Source organism: Sardina pilchardus, chromosome 24 (assembly GCF_963854185.1).
Source record: "Sardina pilchardus chromosome 24, fSarPil1.1, whole genome shotgun sequence".
NCBI classification, from domain to species: Eukaryota; Metazoa; Chordata; class Actinopteri; order Clupeiformes; family Clupeidae; genus Sardina; species Sardina pilchardus.
Genome location: NC_085017.1, coordinates 9,861,106 through 9,878,485, shown reverse-complemented (window position 1 = coordinate 9,878,485; position 17,380 = coordinate 9,861,106). Strand labels below are relative to the sequence as shown.

The 17,380-nt window shown below is 42.6% G+C and overlaps 1 protein-coding gene across 1 annotated transcript; it reads right to left on the bottom strand.

Annotated features, from left to right (window-relative positions):
• Positions 1-8,796: 8,796 nt before the first annotated feature.
• Positions 8,797-15,886, bottom strand: tomm40l (translocase of outer mitochondrial membrane 40 homolog, like). Its single transcript, XM_062528669.1, has 10 exons — positions 15,830-15,886; positions 14,995-15,212; positions 14,338-14,405; positions 13,035-13,127; positions 12,350-12,451; positions 11,985-12,090; positions 10,974-11,096; positions 10,532-10,608; positions 10,170-10,272; positions 8,797-9,953 (listed from the first exon to the last, which is right to left on the bottom strand). Exons 2-10 carry the CDS (start codon positions 15,209-15,211, stop codon positions 9,814-9,816), a joined length of 1,029 nt encoding a protein of 342 aa, XP_062384653.1. The 5' UTR covers position 15,212; positions 15,830-15,886; the 3' UTR covers positions 8,797-9,813.
• Positions 15,887-17,380: the final 1,494 nt, after the last annotated feature.

Genomic DNA, 17,380 nt, shown 5'->3' with positions numbered 1-17,380 from the left:
ACAAGTTTAAATAATAAGATAAAACAAATTGTAAATGAAACAATTATAACACTTCATAGAGGTGTGATTCTTGCTACACCTTAAAATAATTTCCTATGTTCTTCTATGCAGTGACAAGTTGTGGGACAGTGCATTTGCCATGGATCAATATTTCACTAAACTTGGGGAAAAGGCAGGCTCTATGTTTCAAGACCTTGGTCCTAAAGTCGAACGTGAGGGCAGCCGCTTAGTGTCCCAGGTGGGGAGGCATGTAGAGAAGAAGGTCCAAGAAATAAGACCCCAAGCTGAAGCCTACGCTATGGACGCGCAGAAACAATTGAACGACACTTTTCAGGACGTCCAGAAGAAAACGATAGTGGTTATCCAAGACTTCCAAGGGCCGCTCATGCAGACCGGTGAGACAATACGCAAGAAGACCGAGTCATTCATCGAGTCGGTTGGGCAGTCCATGCAGACTGAGCTCGCTAAGTTCTGGGAGTCTCTGACGAAAGCGAATTAGAAGACCTCTTTTTTCCAACCCACTGAAAGTTGACATCAGACATCTCCTGAAATACATAGACTAACTACAGCATAGGCCTATCTGTGAGAAAATAAATACTGATTTTTAGATATTATATTGATTATCAATGCCATGGTGTACATGTTGCAGCCAAAGATAAATTGTCTGGTCTCTCTCACAACATTTTGCTTTCTCTGTCTTTCTCTACTTTTGACCTAAATCTTATTGACTGTAATCACCTAAATCCTGTTGACTGTTTGTAGAATGGTTAAAGCAGAAGAGGAGACAACCTGTATTTTATCATTTGTGTGGTGTTCATTCATTTTGAATATCCCCTTGGGGATCAATAAAGTATCTATCTATCTATCTATCTATCTATCTATCTATCTGTTTCATCATGTAGGCTAACACTACAACTATAATGGGCCCTGTGCATACGGACACCCAAAATCAGGTTTGAGTCTGTTCTGAGGGCATTTCCTGAACCTACTCACCGTCCTCTTGGCTGCCCTGTCAATCAGAGACTAAGTTCGAAAGGTTTAACTGTGGCCTCTGTTTTAAAATGAACAGCAATGATCACTCATTCCTGATTTGGAGGAGAACATGTTTTGTATCGGATGCCACAAGGGAATAATATTCAGATGAGATTGGATGATGTGTCACAGGCAGCTCACAGTAGCTCACATGTACTGAATTATGAAGCTTTGTTGAATCTTTTAGACTTATTTAATTGCCATATACAAAATAAAATAAAATTGCATTGTTCTCTTTCGTTTATTTCAAGGAGATGATAATGTGATGCAATGTCATTTTAAAACCATCCCTTTCTCAGCAGAACCTTTACAGAACAAGCTATCATAATGGTGTTTGGCCACCAGGGTTAGGTGGTTAGATTTAGCCGCAGCCAAACGCAAATTGGCAGGTGTCTAAACTAGAAATACGAGTACAGCAGTGTGTGAGAGACAGTATAATAGTGTGTGTGTGTGCGCGTGTGTGTGTGCGTGTATAGTTGTGTGTGTGAGAGAGAAAGTACAGTAGCCCAGTGTGTGTGTGAGAGTGTAATCAAAAAGGAAGTTGATTCTTACGTCTCTGCTTCAACTCCCGCTGAATAAGTCATGGTGTGTTTTTCGGATCCTGGAGATATTGAAATCAATATCCGTAAATAAATGACACAATAGGCCTACAGTTCAATTTCCAGCTTCCACTGCTGTGCCCCTGAGTAAGGTACTTAACCCCTGAGAAAACATGAACTTTAACAGCAAATTATCACTCGTTCCTAATTTGGAGGAGAATGTTTTGTGTTGGATGCCAACATGTCATATAGAGGCAATAATATTCAGATGAGATTTGATGATGCTCACAATAGCTCAAGATCATGAAGCTTTCACAAAAGTGCTGAAATCATGAAGCTTTCCTTGTTGAATCTTTTAGTTATACTTAAACAAAATAATAAAATAATAAAATAAAAAAAATGCTTCAGAGACAATGGCCCTTGTAATAATTGACATAGGCATATAAGTTGCTCTGGATAAATGCATCTGTTAAATGAATATGTTACATTACATTACATTACAATACATTTGTCTGACGCTTTTTAACCAAAGTGACTTACAACATGGTAAAAACATTTAGGCTTTTAAGAGCAATTCTAACAAATTAAAAACCACAATAAGTGCATCAATGAGTGTAATAAGTGCATCAATGAGTGCAATTGTCTGTAGTAGTGCTATGAGAGGAGATGTTCTCTGTAGAGCTGGGTTTGTAAATGTAAATGTGTATGGATAGAATGAAGGCTGCAAATGAAGTCATAGCATACAGGTCTTTAGATAATTCAGAGGGACATGATTTCAATAATCTCAGAGACCTAAGTTTACGTGTTGATTGCAACATAAAAATTATTTAGCTATTTATTATGTGCACACCATACAGTTAACCGCAGGGTCCTCCTTTGTGACTTGTTTTGGACCAAAAATGGAGTTAGTTTAACTGACAACATTTTGATCTAAAAAATCCAGCGGTAGCCTACAGGAGAGGAACTTGGGAGTTTGCAAAGAGAGGGTGTGACTTAAATTGGTACCTACAAACCGCCATCACACATTGCAATCAACTCCCACGTCCTCCAGAGGCACTCAGTTACACCATATAGGGAAGGAACCTCTAACCTGCATTGTCATAAAATCGCATTTTACCATTTGTGTCGTGTTCATTTAAACACATCTCTGTCTCTCAATCTGTGATCTACCATGAGGGCCACGTTGGTATTTCTCTCTCTGATGCTAATAGGTGGTAAGTCTTTTTATTTACTTGTTAATATTTTTCCAGTTACTGTATACTATACAACTACAGCTAAGATACAGTATTTGTACATTTAACCTATATTCTTGCTTAAAGGTAGGGTTGGAGATCCTGGAAAACGATTTGCTGGAATCGTTTTCCAGGATCTCCAACCCTACCTTTAATTAATTAAATTTTCTGTGAAGTAGCCTAATGCCTTTTAAGACAGGAGATTTCATCAATGTAGTCCATAGACTGTATAGAACTATATTCTATGATGTAGTCATATACAAAATCAAACCTAGCATGCTATTGCTGTTCAGTTTTGCATCCAAACAATTCTGTCTATTCCGGTTAGTTCACAGAGAACCTGATGTGTCAGAACAATACTGTTCTTCCTGAAATGACTGTTTTGCCGATTCTACAAATCTACAATCCCCATTCCGGCATTCATTTAGGTATTTATTTTCTTACAGATGTTTGCCGAGGTGCTTATGTGTGGAATGGCAGGGACTGGGAATGGGTGGACGGTGGTGAGGAGCGTCAGCCTGGTGACCTCCTGACTCGAATCAGACAGACTGCGCTGGGCAAGGATATCAGGTGAGACCATGCACACCACACATTCCATTCTCATTTTAGAAGTGTTCATATTCCTACAAAAAATAGTTTTGATAGGCTACTCATACAATGTGTTCCTAGATAATCCATAGGCCTACATTGTTTGTAAATACACATTATAACTAAAAACCCAAATAGACGGACATAATCTAACAACATGTATTAAAGGTACCGTGCACAATACTAATAGTCAAATTCATCAAATTCCTCCACAAAGTCTCCCAGATGTACTATATGTTATAAAAACAAAAAACAGGGTGGTTTGGCCAGAGCCAAATAATCCCAGCCAGCCAATCAACACAGTACTTTAGAGGCACGGAAGGTAGCACAGGATCTAAACAGTAAATAATATGTTATGGATCATTGTCCATTTCCCAAGCGGGTCAATCTCCTCTACATATCTGGGCCTACTTCAAAAAATAAAAAGAGGATTATCATCAAGAGGAGTAAGGAGTAGATATTGATATACCATTTGCAATAGAATGGGCCTAATGGGCCTTATTTTATTAAAATCTACACACTAAGGTACATTTATCAAATGTTATTGAAGTATTTAAAAGCACTACATAGATCATCTGGAATAATTGACACGATTGGCTTTGAAGGGGGCGCTGTGGCGCAACTGGCTAAAGCACCAGAAGGGCAACCACACTCAGCTCCCAGTGCCTATCATTTGGTCTTCTATACACCCTCCCTTGGGTGGGACCTGGGTTTGAGCCAGCTCACAGGTACCTGATCCCACCCACTTCCTGTCAGTCTCTTCACTGTCCTGTCTTATAAAGCCAAAAAAACACCAAGATAGATAGATAGATAGATAGGTAAAATTAAAGACTTAGCCTATCAAAGTTTTTTGCTCCATTTTAAACATGCCTATTTTTCAATCTCTTTCTATTTAGCGACAGGGTCTCGGGGAATGTGGATATCATCAGTCAATATATTCAAGACGTGGGAACCAAGGCAGGGTCCATGTTCCATGAGCTGAGTCGTCAAGTGGAGCAGGATGCCGAGTACTTCCGGTCCCAGGTGGAGAGCCAGGTGATGAAAAAGGTGGATGAGACTCTTCAGGCGGTCCAGACGAACCCAGCCGATGCCGTCCAGAACATCCACGACCAGCTCACGCAGAGTGCGGTGGCGATACGCAACGAAACCGAGTCGTTCGTCGAGTCGCTCGGAGTAAACGTGCAGACCCAACTTGCTGCGTTTTGGGAGTCACTGACAAAAGGGAATTAATTGCATTAATTGCATTATTAATTAATTGTGAATTAATTGTTTAATTTCAATCATATTAAAGTGTCACGCTGCCCTTATACATCTCATGTAATAGCATAGGAATGCATGTTCCCACAACTGCCTTAACTAGATGTAAATGATCTGACCTACTGGCAGCAATTTGTTTTGTTTGTTTTTACTTTCATTGTGCATTCCTGAGTAAATGAATGGGGTCATGTCGAAAGTTGACTGCTAACTACACTAGGAGCAATAAACCAGTTACTCTTATGTACTGTCATACTGTTCCTCTATGATTAGTATATAAAACGGTACACTTGGAGCAGGGTATATATTCAGAACATACGGGATGTTTTACATTATGTAACTGATGACTATTAGTTCTGGTAAACATGCAAAAGATGAGAGAATGGAAGCTATGGTTAACTGGAGACATTGATGGTCGAGTCAAGTCTGACCATTTTACAACGCGTGGTTCACATCACTCCTTAGGAGTCTCGGGTGAGCAGAGCTATCCATATTCATATTTTAAACTGTCTACCTTCACACTATCAACTTTCATTAAACTATGCAACCACCATGTCTACCCTAGCAACACCCTAGCAACCATGATCTGTTTTAACTATACATTTTCATGCACTGGTAATTCCTTGGAAATACAATTCTAGTTTCATTCAAACAATTCAATTCAATATACTTGATGAAAAGTATGCCTAAGCTGTGATTTCTTCCCCCTGTTGGCTCTGTACAGTTCTGTTATCTGTATTGATATGAACCCCAATGAGAAATTATCAGATAGATAGTCCACCTAGACATTTACACCCATCCAGGCGAGATAAGACTTTGACTGGGACTTTAACCAGCCAGTCAGCAGCACAGCCAGTAAGATAAGGCCAAGGTGTTGTCTGTTACGGCATCTTCTTGCTAGGCTCTGTTTCCCCTTTTATCATCTGTAATCCCGTCCTTAAATTCCCACAAAGACCAATACACATCCATGCATACGCACACACACAGACACACACACCACTGACTTTGTTGAGTGCCTTACAAATGGAAGGCCCCAAACAAAGTGCTATCTCTGTTTATGCCAGTGGACTTTCTTCGCTGTACCGTCGTGCAGAATCGCTGTATGTGTTACACAACAACGCCTCAAGAAATCATGCGATTGCAACTACGTGCTCACTCAGACAGGTTAACAGTCACTCACAGAGCTGAGCCTTTCTACTGAGCATTGATTTTGCCATTTGGGGACCCAGAAGAAAAGAGGTCCTGTTTTGAACATGCCACACTTTCTTATCTCTCCAAAGGACTGAAAAGCTGTGATGAAAGTGTTGTCAGCGGTCGTGCTGGCATTGGTCAGTGGTAAGTGGAGTGGACACCTTGTCTATCACCCTGCACCGTTTTGTCAATGTATTTACATCTGTTTTCTGCCTGAGATGCAATATCACTTTGTTTGCTTCCATTTGTGATCTAGATTGCAATACTATACAATAATATATTAGTATTAATATTGATATATATATATATATATATATATACTGTATATAGTGTATATACTGTATATATATATATATATAGAGAGAGAGAGAGAGAAAGAGAGAGGAGGACAAAGAATAATACCCTGAAAGATCCATGATGTTTAAAATGAAGCATGGCCATAGCCAGGTGATGGCCTTGGCCAGGCCATAGCGAGGGCTATTTCCTGACTTTTTCCATTTAAATCAGTAAAATGTGAAGGAGGAATTTATGTATTTAAATATTTGGAAAACATCATGCCCTCCATTAAACTGAACGTTATTGAAATGGAGTCTGTCCTTTAGAATTGGACTGATATTTCTCAGGAATGCTAGCTGACGTCTGACTACTTTAGCACTGGATTTTAACAATGAAAAGTGTGCTTTTATCAGTGTAAAATACACTTTTTGTGAAGGATGACAAGACTTTTGACCGTGTCAATTTGACAGAGTTCACTCCCCGCAGCATTTTGGTGATATTTTGTGTTTTATTTGGGAAAACCAATTGTTTCAGTTGTGTTGAGCTATAGAAATGGTCCCGCTTTGTTTTCTCACAAAACTCCAAAACTGTGTGTATTTTGCTTAAAAAACAACATTTCTCAAGTGGTGACAAGACTTTTGTCAGCAGCTGTATTAGTGTGAGAGTTGTGGAACAATATTGAAAATGAACTGACAGCAAGTTTTTTCATGGCATAAACTTTGACTGTGGCATACTGCTGGCACATGGACTGTGCCACGATGACCATATATGATTATGGATTAGATAAACACACTGCGATTTGGTTCACTGCGACTGCAGTAAAAGAAAGCACACCTCCGATACTCCGATGCCCTTGTGTCCTCTCGCTCCCATTATTTTATCGCTCTATCTTAGAAACAACAACCAAAATCATTGCCATCCTATGAGTCATTGTGTCTGTTTGTGTGTGTGTGTGTGTGTGTGTATCTATCCATCTAACACTGATTTCTGCCCAGTGGCAAGCCATGCCTTAATGGAGCCTGTGGCCCTGGGGAGTGACCCCACAGAGGCCTGGGGGCTGGAGGAGGCCGACCCCTGGGATTCCCTGATGGAGATTGGGGTGGAGGTGCAGCGAGCCTTCCAACATGCCATGGGCAGTGAAGTCAGGTGAGAATTTTAACATGGCTAACCGATAACGTGTAACGACGGTACAATTGTTTGTGTTTTTTGTTTATTTTTTTGTTTTTTCTTTACCTTCAGCAAGACCTCAGGGTATTTCATGTACATGGTAAGTGGTAACCTCCTAATAGAAGAGCTGTGTGGCTTTATTCTCCTTACAAAACAAAGCCATTGGGTTCTTCTGTTAGGAGGTTTACCACTTACTCGGAGTTAACTTACCCAGATTTGTCACTAAGCCACGTACTTAAATACCCTCCAGATCTGCACTCTGTAGTCTGTACCTCATAGCGGTCATCTGCATTCTTACCTCCACTAAGGAATGAGCTTACGGAGGGCGTGGACACGGCCGTGCGTTTCGGGATGTCGCTGCTGAGCGAGGCCCGCGACACGGGCGAGGGCGTGTGGGAGCAGATCTCCGAGGAGGCGGAGCGTCTGGCCAGCCAGCTGGAGGACGAGATGAGCCGGCGCGTGACGGCCATCGAGAGCCACGCCGAGGCGTACACGCAGGAGGTGCGCCGCAAGATCGACCAGAACCTGCTGGAGATCCAGCGCAACACCGTCCCCGTGGTGCACACCTTCCACGGCCAGCTGACCCAGACCGCCCTGAACATCCACAAGAGCACCGAGGCCTTCATCAGAGGGTTCGCGTCCCTCTGGGCGCCTGCTTCTCAATAGGAGTGATCTTTTTTAAATGCTTCGCATTCGTCTAGGAGTTCTCTGGGAAGCACAAGTAATAATTGGAACTTTTGGGAATCATTGGAGCAACTGGAACATGCTTTAAGAAAAAAAAAATCTTGCTGCTCTGATGTCTAGGAGTTCAGCCATTCTCTCTGAGAAGCATGAGTAATTGGAACAATTACGAGCAATTCAAGCAACTGGAACATGCGTTGAGAATATCATCTTGTTGCTTTGATTTTATCTAGGAGTTCTGGCATGCTATATATGTGGCCACGAGCCAAATGCTGGTATACAGAGTAATGATTCAATACGGGTTAATTTAACCAAAAATCTACCAGTGGCCGGTGGATGTACACATTTAAAAGTTGTATTTCCAGTCATGTGACTGTGCCAAGGGGTTCCCTTCAATCTTTGGGATCATTCCTCATTAAATGGCCTCTACCTGAGGGGAGTCATGTTGTAATTCCTCAGCGAACTGATATAACAACAAATGTTCCCTCATCTGTAAAGGCCATTGCCATGAAAACCATGAAGTTTATGGCTGGGGGATAAGTACGTGGTTTAGTGATAAACCTGGATAAGTTAACTTCGAGTAAGTGGTAAACCTACTACAACAAGAGCCCTATGCTATTGTCTTGTTAGGCAAATGTTTACCACTTACTCCAAGTTACCCAGGTTAATCACTAAAACACATACTTGGAATACCCCCCCTGGTTCGGTTACCACAGGAAATGTGGGAAGCATGGTTTATGTAGTGCTGCTGGGAAATTGGCCAAGGATTTGGCAGAAGAAAGAGACATTGTACAATAAGTGTCCTAGCACACACAAACATACACCAACTCCAAAACTTGATAAGAAACTGCATTTATCTTTGTTCCCCAGCAGATATGTACAGGTAATATATATTTATATTTATACATATTTATGTATAATGTCATATATATTTGCCATGATGAAGAAAAAAAATAAGTAAAAATAATAAAGTTGAAAAAAGAAAAAAAAACAAAATCGTACATTATCACAGCCTGACCCAACAAACTACTAGTAGAACATTACCGAGCCCTGATGCTCATTACAGATCGAACAATACAAAGAAAAAAAAACAGGAATAAAAAAAAAAAAAATTGATGAACTAGACAACATAACAAAATGGTTATATTAAAAATGATGTAACCGGATAGCATCCAGTGTGTATTCGTACGTAAGTGTATCTCTCTGAGATTTCCAGGTGTTGCCTATGTAATTGAGCACCACCCTGCAAAAATCCCTAGCCTCAGAACTGACTGACCCAATCCCTGCTCCTGCTCAACCAGACCCTCTGATCACAGCTTTGCTCATCCACACACGACAAGGGACAGCTGGAGACAAACGTCAGGTGCTTGACACATTGTCAGGTGCTTGACACAGAGTGCAGGCAACATTACTCTCATTTCACTGAATGTAAAGTCCCCAGAAGCAATGCGCGAGAACGAGAATGCGAAAAGGAGGCTCCGTCACGTCTTCCGGGTTCCTTTAAGAGGTAGAGGGAGGAATAAAGATGTTGCAATAACAGAGCGTTGCACAGCAGTTTGGAGATGAACATCACGGTGGGCAGGGTCTCCGGGGAAGGGGGCAATGAGCATTGTCAGAGAGAGAGAGAGAGAGAGAGAGAGAGAGAGAGAAGAGAGAGAAAGAGAGACAGAGAGAGAAATAGAGAGATAGGTTTGCTACCAGTCGAAATGTGGTTGTGGTTGTGGTGGAGTCAGTCCCGTCTACTTTTTTCTGTTTTGTTTGCTTTTGTTTGTATGTTTGTTTCTGTGTTTGTCAGTCAGTCAGATGGGCACCCGCGTGCCCGAGAGTCCTTGAGGTGGGCACGGTGTCTGGCTCTAGCCGATGGTGATGCCGAAGCCGCACTGGAACTTGTTCTTGCGGTGGTTGAGGAAGGCGCCGAGGGCCAGGGACAGCGGCAGAGGCAGCAGCTTCTTCTCCAGCGTGGCCCCCACCACCCAGTTACTGTCCACCGAGCCTGCACGCCGAGACCAGGACAACACTGTGTTGTTATCGTCGTTATTACTGTTATGCTTAACGTAGACTATTTTTAAAACTATTGTAGTACTCATATACTGTAAGCAAAACTGGCAAAAGGGTCTGACAAATAGCATAACCATTCAACCACACGAGCGAGACACAAAAGGCGTGTGGAAATAAGCTCAGCTGTACAAGACGGAGGCCTCAGGCTTACCCTTGAAGAGCAGGTTTGCTTTTGGCATGTCCAGCTGATAGCCGAAGGTCGCACTGGTGTCTTGCATTCGGGTGCTGGCCTCAAACTCTACGCCCAGTTGGAGCTACAACAGAGGGAAAGAAACAGCACGGTTAACTTCATGTTAGCTCAAAACTGCAGAAACCGTTCTCTTTACAGGTCATTGGCAATGAGAAGTTCATGAATTGGTGCTTTTTAGACAGCAACACAGTGTGCAGCATTTTAACAACACGGGAACATCCAAAAAGGTAACAAAGGTTCAAACAAACAAGATGGTGGGATTTCCTAATTTGCTCCATCCGATGGGACACACACACACACACACTGACCGATGGAGCACTCACCTGTTCATTAGCCTTGTGATAATAGGAAGCGTGCGCTCCAGCGCCCCCCAGTGTCAAAGTGGCAATAAAGTTGTCGCCTGGGGGTGGGAGCAAAAAACGCAAGGTCAACCAATCAAGGTCGTTCAGACTAGAGGCGCTGGACACAATGACCTTCATACATATAAGAGGGTTCAGTGAGTGAACACATTCAGTTGCAGACCTCTCAGTAACAGGGACATACAGACAGAGGAACAATATATATTTATCCTATTTATGCATTTATGTGCTGTAGTAGGATGTCCACATAAAAGTCCACTTGCCAGGGACTGCAGATGAAAACTATCCTGACATGTTAAATCTGGGAAAATCTTTTGTGCCCACTCACTGAGCTTGCTAATGAATGTGCATCGTCCCTTTTAAAGAAGCATAAACATCAACATAAAACATAAAAACCCAAACCCACCTGTGTATCGTCCGGCGAGAGACATGACCGTGCCCTCCTCCCCAGGCCGCTTGTGGTACACCAGCTCCCCCCCCAGAGCCAGAGATGGAGTGATGGACTGCAGGTAGTGCGCCACAACAATACCTGAGACCGGTGGAGGGAGGGAGAAGGAGAGAGAGACTTTGACTTTAGAGGTTCCTTAATTGCCAGTCAAAAAGACACCAAGAAGCAATAAAAACAGCCCATGTTAAACCCCCCCAACAAAAAAACAACCCCACCAAATACACCAAACAACAACTTACACAAAAATTACAACAACAACAAAAAAAAAAACAGGAGAGAGAGAGAGAGAGAGAGGGAGAGAGAGAGAGAGAGAACGGATACAGGGAATGGAGGTGTTGAAATAAAAAGCCAAACCAAAAGGGAGTTAGAGAAGTGTGAAAAAAGAAAAGATGCATGAAAGAGAGAGAGATAGATAGATAGATAGATATAGAGGCAGAGAGGAAGCATACAGTGGTGGATACAAGGAGGAGGTGGTGAAAGAAGAAGCCAAGACAAAAGGCAGTTAGAGAAGGGTAAAAAAAAAAGAAGAGAGACATTTTTAGAGTTCGGCTCTCATTTAACACCAGATCTAAAGCAGTCTGAAATCTATACGGCCAAACATGTACATGCGACAAAACAGAAAGTGGAACTATAAACATCGCGGACAGCACATTCATTCTTTGTAGATGAATGGAAATTATTATTTTCTTTTTCTGCTATATTATCAGGCCTTACTAGCCTGGAGACCATGACTATTCGCAGAGAGTCTAATCACTAACGTTTGGTAATGATGCATGCTAACTATGGGGGACACAACAACAACGACAGGCTTGCAACTTAAATGCAATCGCTCTCAGGAACACCCTCGGTTGGCTGGTTGGACGGAGATGCTCTTGCCGGAGTAAACCAATGCAGATCAAACTATTCCTGACGGAGTACTGTAGGGAAAAGAGAAGTACGTAGACAGACGGAGTCAGGCTAAGGCCTTACCAGATCCCACCAGCACATCTGGGTTCCCAAACGTCACAGCAGCCGTGTAGTCCTTGCCACGGACCTCTGCGTCCCCCTGCCAGTTCACAAACTTCTGCTGCTGGGTCTGATTGGACAACGCCAAAGAAGACGAGTTAGATGACAGCAAATCCAGCCGCTGGCTTTAGGTATACATCTGTGTTGTGCTACTCTTCACACACACACACACACACACACACACACACACACACACACACACACACACACACACACACACACACACACACACACACACACACACACACACACACACACACACACACACACACACACACACACACACACACACACACACACACACACACACACACACACCAAGTCCATACCTGGAAGGCCAATTTAGAGCGTATTCCCTCTGTGACCTGATGGATAACCTGTGCATTTAGACTCCCACTGTTGTCCATGTCACCCACCATTACTGGGAAGGACTGAGGACGGGGGGAAAAAATCACTGATTACACTTTTCACAACCATACTTATTACACACTGTATAAAGAGCCTCGGAGCTGGGCTAGCATGCAGGGCATACAGAAAAGTTGTGGATTCAAATCCCAGCTGGCACTGTGTTGTGCTCTTGAGCAATGCACTTAACCCAGAATTGCTCTGGGCAGACTAGTCCTTGTAGTTATTAACATGTGAGCTGCTTTGGATAAACGCTTCGGCCAAATGAATAAGTCATGAGTTATATTGAGAACGACAAACTCCAATGCATTTGTATTGATCAGAGAGCTCAATGAGTTTGGTAATTCATGGCTGTACTGCCACGGCATTCCTATCACCATCATAATCAACCAATAATGATGGTGATAAATGAATTTAGAAGTCACATACAGTAATGTTCTGTGTATAAGCTGCATTGTGTATAAGCCACAGGACATGTATTGACCTCATAGCTGAAGAAATTTAGCAAAATCGGCGTATAAGCCGCAGCTAACAGTTGGGAAATCACAGTGGTCTTTAACCTCAGCTGTGCTTATGAATGACCACATGACGCTAAAAGAAGCGCGTTACCTCGGCAGGCCCCATCTGTTTGGTGCCCACGTAGGTGGCACCGAAACGGTAACTGGAATCGCCCATGGTGCTCAGCATGACGGTGTGGTTCACCTAATGACCCCAGACAGAAGGGGGCAGACAGACAGACAGGCAGATAGACAAACAAGCAAACTGGGTTAACACCATCCATTTCGTTCCCACTGATCTAGAACTAACACTGGATAGACCATCCCATTGTTTCCGCCCCATCATTCTTTATGTAGATCAGTGAGGACGAGGACCGAGGAAGGAAGGGAGGATGTACAAAACATAAATGAGAGGCACCCATTGTGTCCTAGTCACTCCTCTTAGAGAACTGTTAAACTTTGTACATGCCTGAGGCCAAAGAAATCTCTGGTATCTGGTAGTTGTCCAACAATTTTCCTTGAGCCATTTTGAAACAACTTCTAAAGGCCTGAACACACCAACCTGATAATCGGCTGTCGGGTAGTCGACTCGGGAGCGGTCGGGAACTCGAATCGGTTTGGTGTGTCCCGTGCCGTCGGGAGTCGGCGTCAATTTTGGCCAGTTTTGGCCGACCTGACATGTAGAGTCGGCCAGTGTCCGTCGGCCTCAATTACCAATCTGATTGGTTGAGTCTACCCTTTGAAACATCTAGGTAGCAGAGGACTTCGTTTAAACTAACTATTAGCCATACATTCAGCGATGTGAGTTTCAAACTCATTTTGATAAACCTTCCTAACTATTTTTGCTAGAACTAAGTTTCTGAACGTGTGTTATTTCAGGTTATTTCCCATTCACTTTTCGTTTACTGTGCTAATATTAGCTAGCAGGCTAGCTAGGTTCACGGGCAAAAAGTTATTTATTCCGTGCCCAAGAGAGTGTTTCGTTGGCCTCACACACAAGCAATGGCAATAAAATAATACACACTATATTATTATATTTATATTTTCTTATTGCTTAATCAGAGAAGTCCAAAAACTAGTTGCAATTAGTTCCGCGAATCCTGCATGATATCTACTCGGCTCGGCTGACTCTGAAGCCTGCAGTTATGGGTAATGTATCAGAGTTCACGCACGCGCAGAACGTACAATCGGTGTCGGTGTCGCTTAGGTGTGTGCAGTGGCACTTTTTTGACCGACCAGGGGAGACGAGAGCCCGACTGATAGTCCGACTGCTTTTCTGCCAACGGTCGGCCGGTCGGGTTGGTGTGTCCAGGCCTTTACAGGCAACATTCAGGAGGTAAATGGAGCTCAGAATAAGTGTTGAGATAAAAGAGGGAGAAACAGGCATTCAGATGCAGCGAATGACCTTGACTGACCTGAAAATAATTGCTGAGACCCTTGTTAACCGTGAGCCTTACTCCTTCCATCTGCATAGGAAAGACCTCTACAAGAGAGAAAAAACAAAACATTTGCCCTCATACACCTCATACTACAAACACATTACAGCACACATATTTCCGATCTTTAAACGCAACCGCATATTCAGAATAAGGTTTTACAAACAATGTATAGAAAATAGGCTTGTGAGCTAAACTGTCACTAGTAAATAAACTCCCAACTTTTACAATGGCCTGCAATCATAACCAGATCTAACAGTGTATATTCTCAGCACAGAGCACAGCGATTCCACAAGCCCACTAGAAAACCATCAGCACTGGTGTCAGTGACATTGAACTTTCATGCATTCCCAAATAATGAATGAGATATCACTGATATCTCACTCATTAATTTCACACAAGACTGTAATCATATAAGGTGCACAAGCAGATGATTTGCTCACTTTCACTAGACTGTATAACTAAAGAATAATACTATCAGGAGATTTGAACTGAAAATACATAATTAGAAAGAGGCATGACAGGCGGCACAGGTCTGCAAATTTAACTGGGCAAAAAACATGACACACTAGTCTGCCTGGTCACCATACTGTTTAAAATGGATGTTCAAGAGGACCTTTTGTCTCCTGTACTCACCTTTGCACTTGCGGTGACATTCCTCAAAGGCGCCAGGATTGGGCAGCGGTGATTCGCCGTCCGCGGCCTGGTCTGTGGGCGCCGCAGTGGGCGAAACCGGTGACACAGGGGGCATGGTGAAGCCCGCGGGCACAGACACAAGACCTGCCCCGCCAGGGGTGCCACCTGGAGGTGGCACTGGAGGGCTTGGGGAACTGGCAGCCAAAACACTGCCCATGCTGAGAGACAGGAGGAGGAAAGGAGGAGGAAACGATGAATGAATGAATGAATGAATGAATGACACCGTGAGAGCGCAGTGAACTAGAAGGCGTGCATTGAATTTAACAATAAAATGAAATATTACGAGGAAGAATATTTACAACTCGCAAGGCAACTTAGAAATGTTCATAAGCATAGCTTTTTAAGTCAGGGTAATGTCGCTGTAACGCTGGACGATGTAAATCGGTGAGGCTGTGGACGGCGGAAAGGCCACTCTCCACTGCTATAAAGGTTAGTCATTATGCTCTTAATGCCAGCTACCTAACCAAACAAACATGATTATGATCATTAAATTCATTTACACGTAAACGGGGCATGCACAATCAATGTAGTCAGCTAGCTTCCTGGCTAGGTATCACATCTGAGGACAGGTAACGTTAGCGAGCTATGACCAATGAATTAGCTAGCTAACCAGCTAGCTATCCTAGCTTAAAAATAACACCAATCGCAGGAGGAAGGTTATGAAGCAGCCATCTCCATATTATATACCATGAGAATTTTGACTTATGAGCATGGCCGTTGTTTTAATTTAACAGCCATGTTCATACTAACCTCGTGATATAAGATTGATACTCACGTTGTGACTCAGGACAGAAGGACGATACAACACCCGGCAGCACCAACGAAGAAGTCGTGCAACCAGCGTGAGTTTTCAACAGAGGAACCGCCTTCTTGGGAAATGTGACTTTTGGATTGGATGGGGAAAAGACAGACGAACAATGCATTGCGTCTTCGCCTGTCAATCTCCGTTGTGTGCAAGCATGGGCGCACCAGAGACGCATGATTTGAGATGAAGGCGTGTCTTGACCATTGCTCTCACATGCTGGAGCCTGGAGGTGAAAAATGAACGGCGTTTTGCGAAGAAATTTCAAGGAGGCGGGTCAAAGCAGTCTTGTGTCTGCTGATTGGGTGATAGAAAACGTCATCAAGACAGCTTGGTTGAGGCGTCGAAGGATATCTGCTTTGTCAAAGAGAGGGGGGACTCTTTCTGAAGGTCAAGGGACTTCCTATTTAATTAAGCCAGTGGAAACAGCCAACATTTAGCCTACGTTTCACATAATTAAATTCTAGCAACTATTAATCATATGCAGCAAGAGGCCAACTGAACAACAATAATCTTAACAGACATGAATAGGTAAAAGAACACACAGACATGTTGTTAATGGTGCAGTCCACATGGAGGCTTTGCTGGCCCCACAAATTTAATAAGACAAGAAGACACAAGCAAGAGTTGCAGTCAATTGTTTTTATTTATTTAGCCAGATAACCCTCTGTATTTTTTTTTTTTTTTGTTAAGAACACAGTTCATTTCAATGAGAGAGGTAGAAAAAGAACATTATGAAATCAGAGGCTGCATAAAAGGTGATGGTGACCTATGACCTATCAGGGGGGAAACAAATACAAAACTGCTTTATATACCAATCAAAATGCAAAAATTCAAGATGGCATCTGGGGCCCACAGAATTTACTGAATTAAAAGGTTTGGGTAATTATGCTCCGACAGGTTTATCCATCCCAAACAGCGGTGCTTGGAAAGGAGACTGACAGAAGCCACATTCTTCTCTATGGAGAAGGTGAAAAGATAATACTGTGCTGGTAAAACTGGCCGTGTGAAGAAGGTTCTACCTCTCTCATTAACATTTAGGCTTAACAATTATCAACATTTGGGCTTAAGTTTCAGATTGAGAAAGGAACAGAAAAGAATAAACAAAACTTCCACCAAAACGTAACCATTTCCACTCAAAAACTACACCGAAAATAAAGGGGAAAAAACAGAAAAGAACTGAACCTTTCCCCACCATGTTTTTCTTATACTGTTATACACAGACATACAACAGTTCTCGTGTCATTGAGAATTCCAATTTAATGACATACACATTTCAATTTCAAACAAAAAGTAGTTCTCAGGTGCATAACTGGCTTATAACAGACCTCATGTCATTCAAAGACTCCAATTTAATGACATTTTGCATTTAGGATTTCAAACACAAAAAGAATGGTTCACAAATGTATTCAATTCAATGTTTAGCCTAACAAACCAGAATTCCCAAAACAAATTGCAGTGGAGGGGGAATTCACTTAATTCAACATTTTAGGATCTTAACATTGGATTGGAAAATGGGTCCAC